General features: G+C 43.7%; 1 protein-coding gene across 8 annotated transcripts in view; it reads left to right on the top strand.

The window, feature by feature from the left end:
• LOC124119250 (plexin-A2-like) overlaps positions 1-20,830 on the top strand; it is a 233,609-nt gene that overhangs the window by 197,488 nt on the left and 15,291 nt on the right. For 6 of the 8 annotated variants that reach the window (XM_048396990.1, XM_048396985.1, XM_048396986.1 and 3 more), the window contains 12 exons: positions 738-896; positions 1,435-1,672; positions 1,930-2,075; positions 2,776-2,969; positions 4,379-4,456; positions 7,255-7,321; positions 9,059-9,205; positions 9,581-9,746; positions 16,292-16,419; positions 17,432-17,519; positions 18,331-18,434; positions 20,724-20,816. In XM_048396990.1, coding sequence (XP_048252947.1) covers positions 738-896; positions 1,435-1,672; positions 1,930-2,075; positions 2,776-2,969; positions 4,379-4,456; positions 7,255-7,321; positions 9,059-9,205; positions 9,581-9,746; positions 16,292-16,419; positions 17,432-17,519; positions 18,331-18,434; positions 20,724-20,816 — 1,608 coding nt within the window. The remainder of the gene's footprint in view (positions 1-737; positions 897-1,434; positions 1,673-1,929; positions 2,076-2,775; positions 2,970-4,378; positions 4,457-7,254; positions 7,322-9,058; positions 9,206-9,580; positions 9,747-16,291; positions 16,420-17,431; positions 17,520-18,330; positions 18,435-20,723; positions 20,817-20,830) is intronic. The other 2 variants (XM_048396991.1, XM_048396989.1) reach the window with 1 other exon arrangement.

The raw sequence follows: 20,830 nt of genomic DNA, 5'->3' as shown, positions 1-20,830 counted from the left end.
ACTCATTGCTGGTCAGTAACTGACTTGATGACAAGGGGCATGTTGGCCCACTCATTGCTGGTCAGTAACTGGCTTGATGACAAGGGGCATGTTGGCCCACTCATTGCTGGTCAGTAACTGACTTGATGACAAGGGGCATGTTGGCCCATGCACTGCTGGTCAGTAACTGACTTGATGACAAGGGTCATGTTGGCCCACTCATTGCTGGTCAGTAACTGACTTGATGACAAGGGTCATGTTGGCCCACCCATTGCTGGTCAGTAACTGGCTTGATGACAAGGGTCATGTTGGCCCACTCATTGCTGGTCAGTAACTGGCTTGATGACAAGGGTCATGTTGGCCCACTCATTGCTGGTCAGTAACTGGCTTGATGACAAGGGGCATGTTGGCCCATGCACTGCTGGTCAGTAACTGGCTTGATGACAAGGGGCATGTTGGCCCACTCATTGCTGGTCAGTAACTGACTTGATGACAAGGGGCATGTTGGCCCACTCATTGCTGGTCAGTAACTGGCTTGATGACAAGGGGCATGTTGGCCCACTCATTGCTGGTCAGTAACTGGCTTGATGACAAGGGGCATGTTGGCCCACTCATTGCTGGTCAGTAACTGGCTTGATGACAAGGGGCATGTTGGCCCACTCATTGCTGGTCAGTAACTGGCTTGATGACAAGGGGCATGTTGGCCCACTCATTGCTGGTCAGTAACTGGCTTGATGACAAGTGTTTCTTTTCACCAGGGAAGTAACCTGAACCCGGCCATTCCCAAGGAGGACGTCACCGTCCATATTGGCACCGGCCTCTGCAACGTCACCTCCATTGCTGCCACACAACTGACGTGCCGACCACCCAAAAGTCAGCCACAGTCCAAGAAGGGAAACGACATTCCAGAAGTTGTGGTAGGATTTGGCTATGAGTTCTCTGTAAAGGAAAGGGTGGGGATGTCAAACGTGACATTGAAGATGGAGGAAGGTTAGAATGTGAAGGATAGGAAGGTTACACTGCTTCCTGTATTCGAAGTCCTTGCTTGAATCATCACAACTAGCGGGGTATTTGACTCATAGAGCTTCAGCTTTAGAGGGTGAGACAATGATGGGTAACGAAGGCTACTGCAGGGATCATAGCTCTCCTTCATTGATCTCGAGTGATATATTGAAGGATAGAAAATAAAAATGATAATAATTACGAAAATCAAGTCTTTGAAAGGCATTTAGAAGTGATACACATAAGGAAGAGAATTTATGGATGTCAACTTCTTTATTATGAGGAACAGAACATTTTGGAGTATATGCTTACTCCTTCATCAGGTGATGAGGTTGTGTTCCTCGTAATGAAGTAGTTGACATCCATATATTCTCTTCCTTAATAATGATAATATATGCAATAACTGAACATGATGTCAGAGCCCACTTCATAAACCCTGTTTTTCTTCTCCAGGTGATTGTTGGCCAGAACCTGACATTCAGCATCGGTCGTCTCAAGTACGAGGAAGCAGAAATGTTGACGCTGCCAACAATTATCGGTATTGCAGTCGGTGCAGGCGTACTGGTGCTCCTAGTCATTATCGTCATTATCGCCTACCAAGTGAAGTCTCGTCGTAGCAACGATATGATGAAGAGGATGAGGATCCAGATGGACTCGCTGGAGGCTCGAGTGGCCAACGAGTGCAAGGAAGGTCAGTCAAAACACCGGCCAGGAAGTACTGCTTTAATGTACTGTCTTTCCAATCCCACATTTGTCCTGTCAATATCCATGGTGTGAGCCAAAGTGGCAAAGTACGCAAACATATGCAGCCTCCATCACTCTGCCCAATGCTCCCTGAAAATCGGGCAATACTGTAAAATCAAAGGGTAACTTTTCATTCATCAAAACTTTGTGACACAGGTCAAAATCAATCGTCATACAAATTATAAGCAATTAATCTTATTTCAGCCTTTGCGGAACTTCAAACCGACATGACAGAGCTGACAAGTGACTTGTACGGCCAAGTGTCAATTCCGTTCTGGGACTACAGAACCTATTGTATGAAGGTCTTGTTCCCTGGGGTAGAAAACCACTCGGTCATCAAGGAGCTCCAGGTGAGACCCCCTTAAACCCAAAATGGAACCTTCCATCTATTCTTATGGGAGAGTTCAAAATGAGCAGTAGGTTGATTGGATGACTGTTCTGTATGCCGTTATGATGTTAAAAAGTTTCATTTTGAGCCTTAGAATCATCTTCAGAATTCTTCCAATATTTAAGTGTTTAAAATTTAATGGGTGTAAAAGGTTGTTGTAAAAAGTATGCAACTTCCCGGAATACATTTATGCAAATGACAATAGAATGAAGGACAAGGGTCTGGCAGGTCAATTTGGCAAAGTGATGTTTTCACATGAGAACTCACAAATCCCTCCTCGCTGCCATTATGCTAATTAGTTCTGCTAGCTTGTCACATTCACATCAAAGAGCAGCTGAAGGGATTCAAATTTGTGTGTTTCTTTAGCTTATTCTAATGAAGATCTTTAGAGCATGATAGCGCATATTAATTAAGGCTTTAGAGAAAAAGGAAACATTATCTAACTTTTTAGAAATTAGATTTAGTTGGGGTTCATTAAGTTTTGATTTTCTTTTAACAGAGTGTAAATGGATTTCTCTTTGGTAAACAAGCTTAATGACACTGAATTATTTTTGAAAGGCTTTTATTTTAGCTGTCATGATACGAGAAAAAAGATGCATTTAAAGATTTGATAACTTGTTACAAGATGATGAGATTAAAGTGATGACAATTCCATTTTTCAGGTTGGCTATCGAAGAAACCAGGAAGATGTAGAACGAGGATTGGCTCTTTTCTTCCAACTCATGAGCAACAAGACGTTTCTCCTTATTTTTATACGCACTCTTGAATCCAGTAAAACATTCCAGCTCCGAGATCGTGTGAATGTAGCGTCTCTCATCACCGTTGCTCTTCAAACCAAAATGGAATATGCTACTGAGTGAGTAACTCTGTGAGGAGTTTAAAGATTGTGGGTGTGTGGAGCTGTCCTTGAATATGAGAATGGGATAGTTAATAGGAAAAATGGGATACATTATGTTGGTGGTGTTGAGAGCTCTCAGAGTGCCTGTGTGAGGAGTTAGGCGTTATAGTGATTGTCATTCAGTCGATCACATAAAGGAATATGCTGCATGTAGTCACTCCAGACATTCCAGGTTTTTATTGGAGGCTAAGTTTTAGCTCACCAGGACTGGAGGTCCAAGCGAGCTCTAGGCCAAGCATGTAGTCAGTCCTCTGTCCTTATGGTCATAATAAGTTCTGACTTCTCGGACATGACACATGAGTGGTCGTTTGCTGACCCAGCAGTTTTGGAATACCATATGCAGAATAAGACTGTAATGCTTTGAGATTCAAACCACTCTAATGTGAAGTTTGTTGTGGCAGTGCACAGAGTTTGTAGCTGTGCATGGAGCTTCTACCAGCTGTTGCCCGAATCAATATCTCTTCGCTTCCTGTCAGTGAAATTGCAACCCTTGTAACTTTTTAGTATTGACTTAAGTTTCAGAGGCTACGGAAATGGAGAGCTTGTACTATTCTGTTAAAGAATTTGCTTGGAAATATGACAACTGAGATTGAGAACATTTGATCAGGCAATATTCTTCCATTGATCTCAGGATAGAAAATGTCAGGCTGAGAATGGAGATGAGCAGGAATTTTCCCAAGGATGCTCAAGGCAGTAAAACTGTTTTCTTTCACTCTCCATGAAATATTCATGTTCCTGTAAATGACCAATCAAACAGGGCATCGCCATCATATATTCCCATTTAATTCATGGCCGATCTGCAAGCTCCTTTTAGTGTTTTGAATCTTTTCTTTTTGCTTTGGCTTCGATGTCAAAATCATGATACAAATGACAGAATTGTGTTAGCTCACCTCAAACTCCGTCAGATTTTAAAAAGTTTTCATTCTTGTACTGATTGTTAAGTTGTGTTTGTTATATGTTGGACCCAATTGGCAACTTTATTATACTGTTGTAAGTTTATCAGTTAGGTCATTTATTGCTGCAAATGCAATAAATCTGAAGTAGCAAGTGTAACTGTTAATAATACATGAGTGTCTTGTATAGTTTCTCCTCCAAGGTATTTGGGGAGGCCTCCATGAGACTTGGTGAGCAGCTGACTGCTAGGAGGGTTGAGATTGAGCCCTGGCTGATTGCATGTCACTGAACTCCAGTTGCAAGAAGCAGTGCTCATGCTGTCAACCACTGGTTTGCCTGGCCAAGGCTGGTTTGTTTCCCGGCTGCTGTGGAACAGCTGAAATATTGCTGACTTGCGACACTAAACAACATTCACTCACTGCCAGACAGTGTTGTTTTCTAAAATATATTTGAAACTCTGTTGTTTATTTCAGTATCCTGAAAACTTTGCTGGCAGATCTCATAGAAAAGTCGGTAGAGGGTAAAAATCACCCCAAGCTGTTACTGAGAAGGTAGGTCTGCCCAAAGAGCAGTTCAGTCTTGCAGCCATCCTGATATGAATGAATCACAAAAGTATAGATCCCCTGTCTCCCAGACCCGTGAAGATTCCAGGTTAGAATAGGTCTTCAGCAACCCATGCTTGCCGTAACAGGTGACTATGCTTGTTGTAAAAGGCGACTAACAGGATCGGTGGATCAATGCTCATAATATTTATCACTGGATTGTCTGGTCCAGACTTGATTACTTACAGATCGCCATCATATAGCTGTAATATTGCTAAGTTCGGCGTTAAACAACCAACCACCCAACCAACCCTGTCTCCCGTGAATGTTGTCAGAGTTGATTACTGAGGATCTGGTGGGCGTGACATGTGACCTGGCTGATTGTATGCCATGGACCCCGATACCTCATTGCTCATGCTGTCAACCACTGATTTGTTTGACAAAGTCTTGATCATTTCCAGGCTCTGCTGATGTAGTTAGAATATGTCTGTCTGTACTTAGTGTACAGGTCACTCACTTGTATCCTCATCTCTGTTGTTTGAACCGTTACGCAATGGTGATGCACGTTTCAGTCCCAACACTGAGGCGTGGTCAGGTAGCCTAGTGGTCTAAGAGTTCGCTCGTCACGCCGAAGACCCGAGTTCGATTCCCGAAATGGGTACAATGTGTGAATCCCATTTCTGGTGTCCCCCTGTCGTGATATTGCTGGAATATTGCTTAAAGCACAGAAAAACCATAGTCACTCACTCCCAGCACAGGGTTCGATCCCGGTCATGTCATACCAAAAGGCATTCCTCATCTGTGTAAAATTTGCTGATATCATTAGAAGGTCAAATATGGTAAATGTGGGTTTCTGTTCTAACACGGGATTCGATACCCCGCCATGTCATACCAAAAGACTTTAAAAAGATGGTACTTCTTGTTTCTCTGTCTGTCATTTGGCATTAAGGAGATAAAACAAGGATTGATCGGCTCGGAGTCATGAGTCGGGTATCAATGTTATTCTACAGCATGGTGTCTCAGTGGGCTGGCACTATAAAACTGGCCTTATTCTTGACTAACACAAGCACATGCATGCTCACACACACACACACACACACACACACACACACACACACACACACACACACATGTTGCTCTATAACTGCAATAATCGTCAATGCGACATTAAACCCTGTGTCACCTCATCCCACCCAACATGTGTACAATGAAGCCCTGTATTTGGGCTCCTGGCTGTTGCTGATGGCGTCAGACTCACTCACTCACTCATCCCACCCAACATGTGTACAATGAAGCCCTGTATTTGGGCTCCTGGCTGATGCTGATGGCGTCGGACTCACTCACTCACTCATCCCACCCAACATGTGTACAATGAAGCCCTGTATTTGGGCTCCTGGCTGTTGCTGATAGCGTCAGACTCACTCACTCACTCATCCCACCCAACATGTGTACAATGAAGCCCTGTATTTTGGCTCCTGGCTGTTGCTGATGGCGTCAGACTCACTCACTCACTCATTCCATCCAACATGTGTACAATGAAGCCCTGTATTTGGGCTCCTGGCTGATGCTGATGGCGTCCGACTCACTCACTCACTCATTCCATCCAACATGTGTACAATGAAGCCCTGTATTTTGGCTCCTGGCTGTTGCTGATAGCGTCAGACTCACTCACTCACTCATTCCACCCAACGTGTACAATGAAGCCCTGTATTTTGGCTCCTGGCTGATGCTGATAGCGTCAGACTCACTCACTCACTCATCCCACCCAACATGTGTACAATGAAGCCCTGTATTTGGGCTCCTGGCTGATGCTGATGGCGTCAGACTCACTCACTCATCCCACCCAACATGTGTACAATGAAGCCCTGTATTTTGGCTCCTGGCTGTTGCTGATGGCGTCAGACTCACTCACTCACTCATTCCATCCAACATGTGTACAATGAAGCCCTGTATTTGGGCTCCTGGCTGATGCTGATGGCGTCCGACTCACTCACTCACTCATTCCATCCAACATGTGTACAATGAAGCCCTGTATTTTGGCTCCTGGCTGTTGCTGATAGCGTCAGACTCACTCACTCACTCATTCCACCCAACGTGTACAATGAAGCCCTGTATTTTGGCTCCTGGCTGATGCTGATAGCGTCAGACTCACTCACTCACTCATCCCACCCAACATGTGTACAATGAAGCCCTGTATTTGGGCTCCTGGCTGATGCTGATGGCGTCAGACTCACTCACTCACTCATCCCACCCAACATGTGTACAATGAAGCCCTTTATTTTTGGCTCCTGGCTGTTGCTGATAGCGTCAGACTCACTCACTCACTCATCCCACCCAACATGTGTACAATGAAGCCCTGTATTTGGGCTCCTGGCTGTTGCTGATCGCGTCCGACTCACTCACTCACTCATCCCACCCAACATGTGTACAATGAAGCCCTGTATTTTGGCTCCTGGCTGATGCTGATAGCGTCAGACTCACTCACTCACTCATCCCACCCAACATGTGTACAATGAAGCCCTGTATTTTGGCTCCTGGCTGTTGCTGATGGCGTCAGACTCACTCACTCACTCATCCCACCCAACATGTGTACAATGAAGCCCTGTATTTGGGCTCCTGGCTGTTGCTGATGGCGTCAGACTCACTCACTAACTCATTCCACCCAACATGTGTACAATGAAGCCCTGTATTTGGGCTCCAGACTGTTGCTGATAGCGTCTGACTCACTCACTTTCATATCTTAGCCAGTCATTAAAATGGTAGGTCCACTATATACGAAGTTCATTACAAATCTGTTCTGTTTTCAGGAATGAATCAGTCGCTGAGAAGATGCTGACCAACTGGTTCTCGTTCCTGTTGTACAAATTCCTGAAGGTGAGCAAAGACAGATCTGTTTTGTCCGTCATGAGGACCAGTGTTGTTTGATATGTGGACTGCAAGACAGCATCAAACCGATTATATGTCAAAACACTCATCATTTTCACCAATGGTTTATCCCCCCGTGAAGATCTGGGGTAAAACAGGTGTTCAGCAACCCATGCTTGCTGTCAGAGGCAACTAACGGGATCAGGCTCATGATGTCAGTCACTGGATTGTCTGGTCTAGACTCGCTTATTCACAGACAGTTGTCATATAGCTGGAATAGTACTAACTGTTGAAACCAGACCAAGAAACCAATGTCATGTCAGTAGGGGATGGGGGATGATGTTCATGTTGTACCAGGCCGTGACCCCCCTTCTCTCTATGAATGTATGTTAAACAAGGCCTCTATTTCTCCCCAGGAGTGTGCGGGGGAGCCTCTGTCCATGTTGTACCAGGCCGTGACCCCCCTTCTCTCTATGAATGTATGTTAAACAAGGCCTCTATTTCTCCCCAGGAGTGTGCGGGGGAGCCTCTGTTCATGTTGTACCAGGCCGTGACCCCCCTTCTCTCTATGAATGTATGTTAAACAAGGCCTCTATTTCTCCCCAGGAGTGTGCGGGGGAGCCTCTGTTCATGTTGTACCAGGCCGTGACCCCCCTTCTCTCTATGAATGTATGTTAAACAAGGCCTCTATTTCTCCCCAGGAGTGTGCGGGGGAGCCTCTGTTCATGTTGTACCAGGCCGTAACCCCCCTTCTCTCTATGAATGTATGTTAAACAAGGCCTCTATTTCTCCCCAGGAGTGTGCGGGGGAGCCTCTGTCCATGTTGTACCAGGCTGTGACCCCCCTTCTCTCTATGAATGTATGTTAAACAAGGCCTCTATTTCTCCCCAGGAGTGTGCGGGGGAGCCTCTGTTCATGTTGTACCAGGCCGTGACCCCCCTTCTCTCTATGAATGTATGTTAAACAAGGCCTCTATTTCTCCCCAGGAGTGTGCGGGGGAGCCTCTGTTCATGTTGTACCAGGCCGTGACCCCCCTTCTCTCTATGAATGTATGTTAAACAAGGCCTCTATTTCTCCCCAGGAGTGTGCGGGGGAGCCTCTGTTCATGTTGTACCAGGCCGTAACCCCCCTTCTCTCTATGAATGTATGTTAAACAAGGCCTCTATTTCTCCCCAGGAGTGTGCGGGGGAGCCTCTGTCCATGTTGTACCAGGCCGTGACCCCCCTTCTCTCTATGAATGTATGTTAAACAAGGCCTCTATTTCTCCCCAGGAGTGTGCGGGGGAGCCTCTGTTCATGTTGTACCAGGCCGTGACCCCCCTTCTCTCTATGAATGTATGTTAAACAAGGCCTCTATTTCTCCTCAGGAGTGTGCGGGGGAGCCTCTGTTCATGTTGTACCAGGCCGTGACCCCCCTTCTCTCTATGAATGTATGTTAAACAAGGCCTCTATTTCTCCCCAGGAGTGTGCGGGGGAGCCTCTGTTCATGTTGTACCAGGCCGTGACCCCCCTTCTCTCTATGAATGTATGTTAAACAAGGCCTCTATTTCTCCCCAGGAGTGTGCGGGGCAGCCTCTGTTCATGTTGTACCAGGCCGTGACCCCCCTTCTCTCTATGAATGTATGTTAAACAAGGCCTCTATTTCTCCCCAGGAGTGTGCGGGGGAGCCTCTGTTCATGTTGTACCAGGCCGTGACCCCCCTTCTCTCTATGAATGTATGTTAAACAAGGCCTCTATTTCTCCCCAGGAGTGTGCGGGGGAGCCTCTGTTCATGTTGTACCAGGCCATCAAGCAACAGGTGTCCAAGGGTCCAGTTGACTCGGTGACCAGCGAAGCCAGGTACTCTCTGTCTGAGGATAAACTCATCAGGCAGCAGATTAACTATAAGATTATGGTAAGTACTTGGGAAGTCGTGAGATACTGCTGATATTGTGGCACAATCTCCATGCATGTCACTAGAGCAGATGAAATCAAGAGCTTGCTGGTCAGGCTGTGCCAAGATGCTCATGCCATCGACCACTGGCTTGTTTTGTCCAGAGTCCGTTATATACAGGTTGCGATGATATGGCTGGAATAGTGCTGACTGTGCCATAAAACAGCATTCATTCACTCCTCCTGTTTCAATACCACAGTGAAAGTGTTTCTACTTTCTTACTATAACTTGCCCTGCAAGTGTTTCTGGTAAGATTCCAACAATAACACTATGTAGGATGCAGAGTAAGCTGAATGGACCTGAGTGGCATCTCTGAGTTATCTCCCCTTGTTGTAGACGCTGAATGTTCTGGATATGGACAGCTATGCTGAGCAGAAACAGACGCACACAGTCAAAGTCCTCGACTGTGACACAATCTCACAGATTAAAGAGAAGATACTTGATGCTATGTATAAAAATGCTCCCTTCAGCAGTCGACCGGCCAAAGAAGATTTAGATTTGGGTAAGCTGGACTGCTGATTATTTGCAAACACTTCAATGGAAGTCATGTGACACATCATGTGATCAGAGTCATCAAGAACATTCCACGTAGGTCGTAGGTCATTCTACCTGAACAATACTGTGTTGGGGAATATTTTAATCAAAAGGGATCAAAAGACCCCCAAAATGAGTCTTTGTTATAAGGAATTCCTAGTGCATACCAGCCAGTGGCCAATCCATGGGGTATTGTGATGGTTCCACACAATACCCCAAACACCAAACTCTCATCAGCATGCCCCTCCCAACCCATTAAGCCCCATCAGCATCCATCCAGTCCTTGCCCCCAAACCCTCATCAGCATCCCGACCCCGAAGATCCAGGGTATAATGGGTCTTCATCAACCCAGAGTAAGCTTGTTGTAAGAGGCAACTAACGGGATCGGGTGGTCAGACTCGCTGACTTGGTTGATGCATGTCATTGATCCGAATGGCGTGGATAGATGCCCATGATGTCAATCACTGGATTGTCTGGTCCAAACTTGATTATTTACAGACCTCCATCATATTGCTGGAATATTGCAGAGTGCGGCGTTAAAAACAAACTCACTCAATCACTCCCCCATCAGCTTCCCCCCAGTCGTGGCCCTGTCCTTGTCTTCCTGCCATAAGGTAAACTTTCACTCACTCACTCACCCATCAGCTTCCCCCCAGGCGTGGCCCTGTCCTTGTCTTCCTGCCATAAGGTAAACTTTCACTCACTCACTCACTCACTCACTCACTCACTCACCCACTCACCCATCAGCTTCCCCCCAGGCGTGGCACTGTCCTTGTCTTCCTGCCATAAGGTAAACTTTCTGGAGAATCCATTGCTGTGAAGCAGTTATTTTCATATCTTAGCCTAGGGAGGAATGTCGTATCTTAGCCTAGGGAGGAATGTCGCTACTTAGTGGTACTGATGACCTTGATGATGCGATGCGGTCATGTGCCTCTCGATGAATCAGTGTTTGTGAATTGCAGTCCAATGATTGTTACCTCATATGGATCAGAATTCACACTCAAATAATAGGCTTATGTCTTATTCATGCAGACATGAAATTGATTAAAAAAAGTCTCCATTGTAACTTTTGGGTCATAAATTGTTAAAATTTATTTGCTTTCTCAAAATGATGGCTTGGGATTTTTTTTACCAAGATGATTGCTCTGTCCAATATTCATCATCCCAAAAGTTTATTAAATTAATTGTGAAAGTTTGCCTTTGATATAAGGGAGGTAACTCTTGATATTTTTTCCTAACAAGCCTTGATTTGAGTGAATTCTGTCTCATGTAATTCAAATTTGTCAGTTGAGGCAAAATCAATTTCTGAAATTTAAATCACTTTTTTCTAAACTGAATGTATATCTGTAGAAAAACTCAGAAGATTCCAATCCGTTTGACTGTATGTGATCAAACAATGTGACTGACACGTTTGAAGTGGTGCACATTTCAATCATGTTCACATCATCCATGACCTGCTTCTGGCTCACTGCCAAGTAACGCACATTTCAAGCAGATAGAGAAAAATCACTTGTTTCCAGATCACTTCCTGATAAACAACAATGCTGAGTCCGAGACTTCTGTCTATAATTCAGTTAAAAGTTGGAAAACAATTCTCTTCCAAAGTTGAAGTTAATATTAGAGATCGGTTCTGTTGTCACTTCGCTCTATTTAAGTTTGTTCTGTGTATTGATGTTTTTATTTCACGTGTGTGTTAATATTCCGTAACTTTATCTGGGGGTGTGATATTGACAATCTGCAGTGTGTGAAACAGACCAGCATGCTGGGTGGTCAGGGACATTGAGGTGGTGAATGACGACTGCTGCATATCCCATAATATTCCATAGACTGATTGTTCATCTTCTAATAGTTTTATGTATTAACCACCGCTAGTTCATTGACTTCACATAAAACATCTCTTCTCAAGAAATATTCTTACATTCAGAACAATTTGTAAAATCTTCATTTCTTTCAAACTTGTCCGGAACCTGTCTACTGACAGAATAGTCACCATGACGTATTATCCATCTACTGACAGAATAGTCACCATGACGTATTACCGTCTACTGACAGAATAGTCACCACGCATATTACCCGTCTAAGACAGTATCGGCACCATGACGTATTACCCGTCTACTGACAGAATCATCACCATGACGTATTACCCATCTACTGACAGAATCGTCACCATGACGTATTACCCGTCTACTGACAGAATCGTCACCATGACGTATTACCCGTCTACTGACAGAATCGTCACCATGGCGTATTACCCATCTACTGACAGAATAGTCACCATGACGTATTACCCCTCTACTGACAGAATCGTCACCATGACATATTACCCTTCGACTGACAGAATCGGCAGAATGGCGTATAACCCGTCTACTGACAGAATCGGCACCATTACGTATTACCCGTCTACTGACAGAATCGTCACCATGACATATTACCCTTCGACTGACAGAATCGGCAGAATGACGTATAACCCGTCTACTGACAGAATCGGCACCATTACGTATTACCCGTCTACTGACAGAATCGTCACCATGACATATTACCCGTCTACTGACAGAATCGGCAGAATGACGTATAACCCGTCTACTGACAGAATCGGCACCATGACTTATTACCCGTCTACTGACAGAATCGGCACCATGACGTATTACCCGTCTACTGACAGAATCGGCACCATGACATATTACCCGTCTACTGACAGAATCGGCACCATGACTTATTACCTGTCTACTGACTGAATCGGCACCATGACTTATTACCCGTCTACTGACAGAATCGGCACCATGACGTATTACCCGTCTACTGACAGAATCGGCAGAATGACGTATAACCCGTCTACTGACAGAATCGGCACCATGACATATTACCCGTCTACTGACAGAATCGGCACCATGACGTATTACCCGTCTACTGACTGAATCGGCACCATGACGTATTACCCGTCTACTGACAGAATCGGCACCATGACGTATTACCCGTCTACTGACAGAATCGTCACCATGACGTATTACCCGTCTACTGACAGAATCGTCACCATGGCGTATTACTCGTCTACTGACAGAATCAGCACCATGACTTATTACCCGTCTACTGACTGAATCGGCACCATGACGTATTACCCGTCTACTGACAGAATCATCACCATGACGTATTACCCGTCTACTGACAGAATCGGCACCATGACGTATTACCCGTCTACTGACAGAATCGGCACCATGACGTATTACCATCTTGTCTCATCTATAAGGCTCCAGTTGAAAACAAACAGAAAATATCTGAAATTTGCATTTTAACAGTGATCCATCTCACCTTGCCTTGTTTAATAGGGTATGTTTCTATTATTTATCGGAAGAAAAGTTTTCAAATTGTTGAAGATGTATGGTTGTAGATGAATATCTATGTTGAAGTTAATGAACTAGTAGCATCCAAGTAGACAAATTCAGAAAAATTTAAAAAACTATAAAAAAAATCATAAGATAGTTGTTGGACTAACAGTCTAAGACTTGAATTCAACTGGAATGGGTTTTGGGGTCTCTGATATGAAAGGGTGAAACGGTTCAACGGCATGTTACAGTGTGACGATGCTGGGGTATGGGAGGTATGTTGTTGCATGGCGTTAGTAGCTCTCTTTCGTTGCCTTTGTTGATCTGTAGCTGCTTCTCCTACAGCAAGCGCATGCAAACACGTCCTGAATGTCTGGCATTGATGTCTAAATAACCTTGACCTTCTCATTTTGGCCGACTCAGTGTTATATACTGATCTTCTGTACCGACTTCAACAAGCATCCCTAAAGGAAACTTGTATTCTTATGGTACAGTGGCAAATTTAACTTTCTAAATTTGAGTATACACAGTTCTATTTCTGTCTAAATTTCATGATTTCGGCAAAGAAGATTTATTTTATTTTGTCGGACACAAACGAAAACTATTTTGGTAAAGAAGCAAAACAAATTTGATCCACAAATTGATATTGATTTCAAAGAATTCACTTTGCATGTGATTGACATTGTATTTTAGTTCTTCCAATTCTTTCTTCTTTCACTTTTATTAGCTAGTTAGTGATACTAATTAGCATTTGAACCCTTCTAACATGTTTGTTTTGTTATTTTGTTTTGATTCAGTGCATAACTTTCCTCTTTTAAGGAGAATGTATCAATGAGATATTTACAAATTAGCCAAATCAACATTCAAAGCTAAACTTATTGCATCGTGAGTTATTATAGACAGAACTTGGCTTCCATGTATACAATGTAATGATGCATTTTGACTGCTTAAATATGTAGAGAGAATCATCCTTGACCTAGATTGCATGTTTCATTTGGGTTGTGGACAGACTTTGGTCATTTGGATCCATTTTGAAAGGAAATAATATCTTTTGAACTTTATTTACTTTTTTACCTCCTAGACAATTACCGTTATCTAACAAGGTTTTTAATGACTCCTGTTTACATGAGATATCTCCCTGACCTTTGGCCAACCATGATGATGATGGAGTTTATTGCTCCTGTTTGCTGTGTCAGCATTGTGGATGATGTTGTAGTATATTATGGGAACAGTCAGGTGGCGTAGTGGTTGGTCCAGGACACCAATGTCCTGAGTTTGAATCCCAATGAGTGAAGCCTGTTCCAAGTGTCACCTGTCCTGACATTACTAGAATACTTCTAAATGCAGTCAGGTAGCTTGGCCCATGACACTGTAAAGTCCTGGGTTTGAATCCCAATGAATGAAGCAGGGGTGGCCCAGTCGTCTAAGGCGCTGCTATTTTCTGTGCACAGTTGCGTCCCTTTGGCATGCCAGAAACCTATGATTGTGGGTTCGAATCCCGGTTCGCCCCGATTATGATTCTAGGTTTGTCAGCACCATACCCGTGCTCGTGGGTTTCACCGAATTGTTAAACGTCTGAGACCTGCATCACTTCGGGCTTTCCTCCCACATTAAGGTGACACACAGTGATATGACTGGAATGCTGTTAAAAGCGGCATTAAACCCAACTCACTCACTCACTCACTGAAACATATGGTGATTGTTTTAAACTGGTTTTGAATCCTAAGACTTTAGTTTAATGCCAGGTTTTCTGATTAATCCCATGCTTGCATCTTTCAACTGGTACAAAATTGTTCTCTCTCTGGACATTCAAACTCTAAAGATGAATGACAATGAAGTCACAATGTAAGTTATTGAAGCAAATTGAGTGTTAAGTAGTGGTGGGATGATACACCTATGCATTGGTGGTTTGCAAGTTTTCACTCCTCGATACAAGTATTGGTCCCAGTGGCACACTATGTAAAACATATTGATAAATGTTTACTGTAATAACTCTTACACCAAACACTAAATAGCATGGAAAACGTAAAATATCCTCAGTGTGCCAGGTATTGGCCATCCTGATGGCTTACGCACCACAGATAAGAGCGCATGAAAGAATTGTGCTACATATCGGATCGTGAACAAGGTATGTGATACGTATTGGATCGTGAACAAGGTATCGTGCTACATATCGGATCGTGAACAAGGTATGTGATACGTATTGGATCGTGAACAAGGTATCGTGCTACATATCGGATTGTGAACAAGGTATGTGATACGTATTGGATCGTGAACAAGGTATCGTGCTACATATCGGATTGTGAACAAGGTATGTGATACGTATTGGATCGTGAACAAGGTATCGTGCTACATATCGGATTGTGAACAAGGTATCGTGATACATATCAGATCGTGAACAAGGAATCGTGATACATATCAGATCGCGAACAAGGAATCGTGATACGTATCGGATCCCACAGTTGGTGTATCGTCCCAGCCCTAGTTTTAAGGCTCTGAGATCCTGTTGTCCAGATACGACTTACCACATAGGTATAACCATCATCTGAGACTGAGTTCTCACTGGCGATGACTGTTCAACATTTATTGCATCAAAGATTTGGTTTTAGTGGCTGTCCTACAAGGAGATATCTCATGTACTTACCTCCCCTGCCTATATGACTGACATTACAACAATAACTGACATCTGTCTGATTCCCATTGCCTCAACATGGTACAACAATATCCAGTTAAAGGGAGATAACACTCAGCAAGATTTGAATGCTGGATGTACATTTGACGCAATGGCCAAAGGAACAATTCAAATATTTCTTAGAATTTGTTTAAAAGACGAGTGTTTGGTATTGCAGGATATAATATTGATCATTAACTGAGCCATTTATTTCATTTTTCTAAACATCTTGAAAAAATCAGAATGTTACTCATGCTGATGAAGCAACCAAAATTATATCCAAAGAAATTTAAGCATTCCCCCAAAATTGTTTCCACAGCAACGAAATATATATTTTATAATGCTGAAGCTTCCTAATGGTTAATCTCTGCACTCAAACAAGTCGTACCATGTTGATCCAATTATCTGCATGTACATCACCATCGTCGATCATCATCATATGGTTGTCTCCCTTGGCATGCTAGAGGGCGCTCCACACTGCAGAGCGGGGTTAACGGGGCTGTGTCATTTCCTTATTGACAGTTTTATTTGGTCATCCACCAGAATGGCTCTGCCATGAAAAATCGCGACAGCTGATTCTTCACGACGAGGACACCTCGTCTAAAACAGAGAGTGACTGCAAGAGGTTGAATACTCTCAACCATTATCAGGTATGTAGCATGAGGATTCTCCCACCTCCCTTATTTGGGCCAATTTAGCAAGGATACCTTCATCCTATCCTATCTGGGCCCAGTGGACAAGGATACCTTCACCCTACCCTATCTGGGCCCAGTAGACAAGGATACCTTCACCTTACCCTATCTGAGCCCAGTAGACAAGGATACCTTCACCCTACCCTATCTGGGCCCAGTAGACAAGGCTACTTCACCCTACCCAATCTGGGCCCAGTAGACAAGGATACCTTCACCCTACCCTATCTGGGCCCAGTAGACAAGGATACTTCACCCTACCCAATCTGGGCCCAGTAGACAAGGACACTTCACCCTACCCAATCTGGGCCCAGTAGACAAGGATACCTTCACCCTACCCTATCTGGGCCCAGTAGACAAGGATACTTCACCCTACCCAATCTGGGCCCAGTAGACAAGGACACTTCACCCTACCCAATCTGGGCCCAGTAGACAAGGATACCTTCACCCTACCCTATCTGAGCCCAGTAGACAAGGACACTTCACCCTATCCTATCTGGGCCCAGTAGACAAGGATACCTTCACCCTACCCTATCTGAGCCCAGTAGACAAGGACACTTCACCCTATCCTATCTTGGCCCAGTAGACAAGGATACTTCACCCTACCCAATCTGGGGGCCCCTTTTTAATTTTTTAACTTTCAAAGAGGTGCCAATCCCCCTCCCATGACCACTCCAATCTTCTGTTTGAATAAATAATGAAATAGCCAAAGGTTTGCCAAATTACATTTATTCTAGGGATAGTAAATGTTCATAAATGTACCTAATAAAAGTCTATATGTTTAATATTTATATCTGTTGAAAATCTTCTTGGAAGACAATTCAGGTTTGGAAGGTGTCAGAAAACATTTGTAGCCCTGAACTTGGATCCCTTCAAACAATAGTTAAACTGGCACACCTCCCGCATCATTACTTGACAAAAGTAGGTTGTCATGACGACACTGTACATCATTTCTCATCTTGATATTTCACAGGTTCCCGATGGAGCATATGTTGCCATTGTACCCAAACAAGATTCTGTCTACAACTCCTCTATCATATCAGATAAATCAAACAAGTTTGGTGAGTATCTTCATCTATAGCCCATAATTCCAACTTAAGTCGTTATACAGGTGAACTGCTGTGTATTCCAGCTGTATTCAAATGTTGAATGTTATCTTGGAAGGCAGAAACACTGAAGGGTGCCTGGATGCTCGTCAGCTGAACTGTGTGTTGGTTGGTTCTGATGTGTGAAGGGGTTTATTGTGTGTCTTTGTACAGGAAGACCTGTTCTCTTGCTTGTATTAATCAGCCATGGATTTGCCTCACAGTCCCTGAACCCTATCATTGTACTTTCCGTCCAGCCCTCCGGCAACACGTTTTTATTCTTGTGCTTCACAGATTTGTTCCAGCTTTGCCACACTAAGTCGGTCCAAGTAAAAATATTATAAAAAATGTCAATTTTATATTTATAAGAAAATCATTCTGCTGTGGATTTATACATGGAATTTATTTGTAACGTTTTATATTGTATAAAAGAGAGTCTGTATAACTAGTAGGAGAAAAATTATACATTTTAGGTTTTATTTATTCTTATACCGGCTGCTTTTCAGTAGTGGTGGCAGGCCCATGAAATGAACAATTGAAAAATGTGTGGCCTTACTCTAATGCTATACGGGGGCACAGGTGGCCTGGTTGTCTAAGGTGCCGCAATTCGCTGTGCAGCCACTCTGATGATAGCTGTGATATTGCTAACTGAGGCATGAGACAAAGCGTGTTTAATCTTTTTGTATTTGTAATCACTGAACAGACTGCGGTGTTTCCAACTCTCCTGTTACGGCAGTGAATAATATTCCTTATTGCAACTAATTTGAAGCCTGGGTGCTTGTTTCAGACCAAATGCCATTCAATCGGAGCCCACCGATGAGCCGCACTGTGATATCGCCCCAGTCTGTGACTGTTGACTTTGACAACAATGGAGTCAAGTTCTACCATCTGGTAAGTATAACCTTACCCAGTCAACCTGTCAGACACCGTGTCATAAATACTCTTCATAGATTCCCTAACTGAACCCAGTCACCCTGTCAGACAGTGTCATAAATACTCTTCATAGATTCCCTAACTCAACCCAGTCAACCTGTCAGACACAGTGTCATAAATACTCTTCATAGATTCCCTAACTCAACCCAGTCACCCTGTCGGACAGTGTCATAAATACTCTTCATAGATTCCCTAACTCAACCCAGTCAACCTGTCAGACACCGTGTCATAAATACTCTTCATAGATTCCCTAACTCAACCCAGTCAACCTGTCAGACACCGTGTCATAAATACTCTTCATAGATTCCCTAACTCAACCCAGTCACCCTGTCGGACAGTGTCATAAATACTCTTCATAGATTCCCTAACTCAACCCAGTCACCCTGTCAGACACCGTGTCATAAATACTCTTCATAGATTCCCTAACTCAACCCAGTCAACCTGTCAGACACCGTGTCATAAATACTCTTCACAGATTCCCTAACTCAACCCAGTCACCCTGTCAGACACCGTGTCATAAATACTCTTCATAGATTCCCTAACTCAACCCAGTCAACCTGTCAGACACCGTGTCATAAATACTCTTCATAGATTCCCTAACTCAACCCAGTCAACCTGTCAGACACAGTGTCATAAATACTCTTCATAGATTCCCTAACTCAACCCAGTCAACCTGTCAGACACCGTGTCATAAATACTCTTCATAGATTCCCTAACTCAACCCAGTCAACCTGTCAGACACCGTGTCATAAATACTCTTCATAGATTCCCTAACTCAACCCAGTCAACCTGTCAGACACAGTGTCATAAATACTCTTCATAGATTCCCTAACTCAACCCAGTCAACCTGTCAGACACCGTGTCATAAATACTCTTCATAGATTCCCTAACTCAACCCAGTCAACCTGTCAGACACCGTGTCATAAATACTCTTCATAGATTCCCTAACTCAACCCAGTCAACCTGTCAGACACAGTGTCATAAATACTCTTCATAGATTCCCTAACTCAACCCAGTCAACCTGTCAGACACCGTGTCATAAATACTCTTCATAGATTCCCTAACTCAACCCAGTCAACCTGTCAGACACAGTGTCATAAATACTCTTCATAGATTCCCTAACTGAACCCAGTCAACCTGTCAGACACCGTGTCATAAATACTCTTCATAGATTCCCTAACTCAACCCAGTCAACCTGTCAGACACCGTGTCATAAATACTCTTCATAGATTCCCTAACTCAACCCAGTCAACCTGTCAGACACAGTGTCATAAATACTCTTCACAGATTCCCTAACTCAACCCAGTCACCCTGTCGGACACAGTGTCATAAATACTCTTCATAGATTCCCTAACTCAACCCAACAAATGTATTATGGGAGATGTGCCCACGCCACCCTGAAAGCTGCAAACATTTCCCCGTGGTATGGGTTTTTGGACGCTTAAGAAACATTCCCAGTTTTCTCTCTAATCACATGAACAACTGTAAAACATCTCATTCACTTTTAAAAGACAACTATCTCTTAAAACAAGCCATTCTATGAGTATTTACAATATCTGAGTGATGCTTCACACACACGTCCCCCGTTATAACATGAGTAGTCACGATAAACATCCGAAAACGTATTGTCTGAAAACCTGTAATCCGACAATACTCTATGAGGTCAAGGACATTCCCAAGGTCATAGCCTGTTTCCAAACAGATCAACAGAACTATGACCATCTCAACCTTTGGGTCGGATACATGGTTGTGTGGATAGATGCTCATGATATCAATCACTGGATTGTCTGGTCCAGAATCGATTATGTAGAGACTGCCATCATATAGCTGGAATATTGCTGAGTGCAGCGTAAAACAACCAACCAACCAACCAACCAACCAACCAACCAACCAACATGGTTGTGAGTTATCTCCCTCTGTGTAAGGTCACGTCAATGCCAAGGTGATTTGTAAAGTATCTTTGCCATTTTTATCACAAGTCCTTTTCCTGCTGTTGTTTTAAGGTCTTACACAGGGACTGGATCTATACAAAGTATGACAAGTGATGACAATGACCTCATGACCTCCAGTCACAAGCACTGCAGATAATGATGTCACATTGTCCTTGTTACATAGAACTTCATCTGGAGATGTTGTATTTGGGCTGCATGGCTCTTGAAACTGTACTTGTGATTGATATTCCCATGGAGAGCTGGGTAGGATGTGTCTCCAGTTGTGTCTGATATGTGTCTGTCTGTGTGTCTGCAGGTGCGTCACCATGACACTGATGCCCAGAAGGAGGGTGACCGTGGGAGTAAGATGGTGACAGAGATCTACCTGCCCAGATTGCTCGTAACAAAGGTAAGAAAAATCTT

This window comes from Haliotis rufescens, unplaced genomic scaffold, assembly GCF_023055435.1.
Source record: "Haliotis rufescens isolate VD_foot unplaced genomic scaffold, xgHalRufe1.0.p SCAF_16, whole genome shotgun sequence".
In the NCBI taxonomy this organism is placed as follows: domain Eukaryota; kingdom Metazoa; phylum Mollusca; class Gastropoda; order Lepetellida; family Haliotidae; genus Haliotis; species Haliotis rufescens.
The sequence above is the reverse complement of the archived record's forward strand: the minus strand, read 5'-3'. Positions and strand labels throughout refer to the sequence as shown.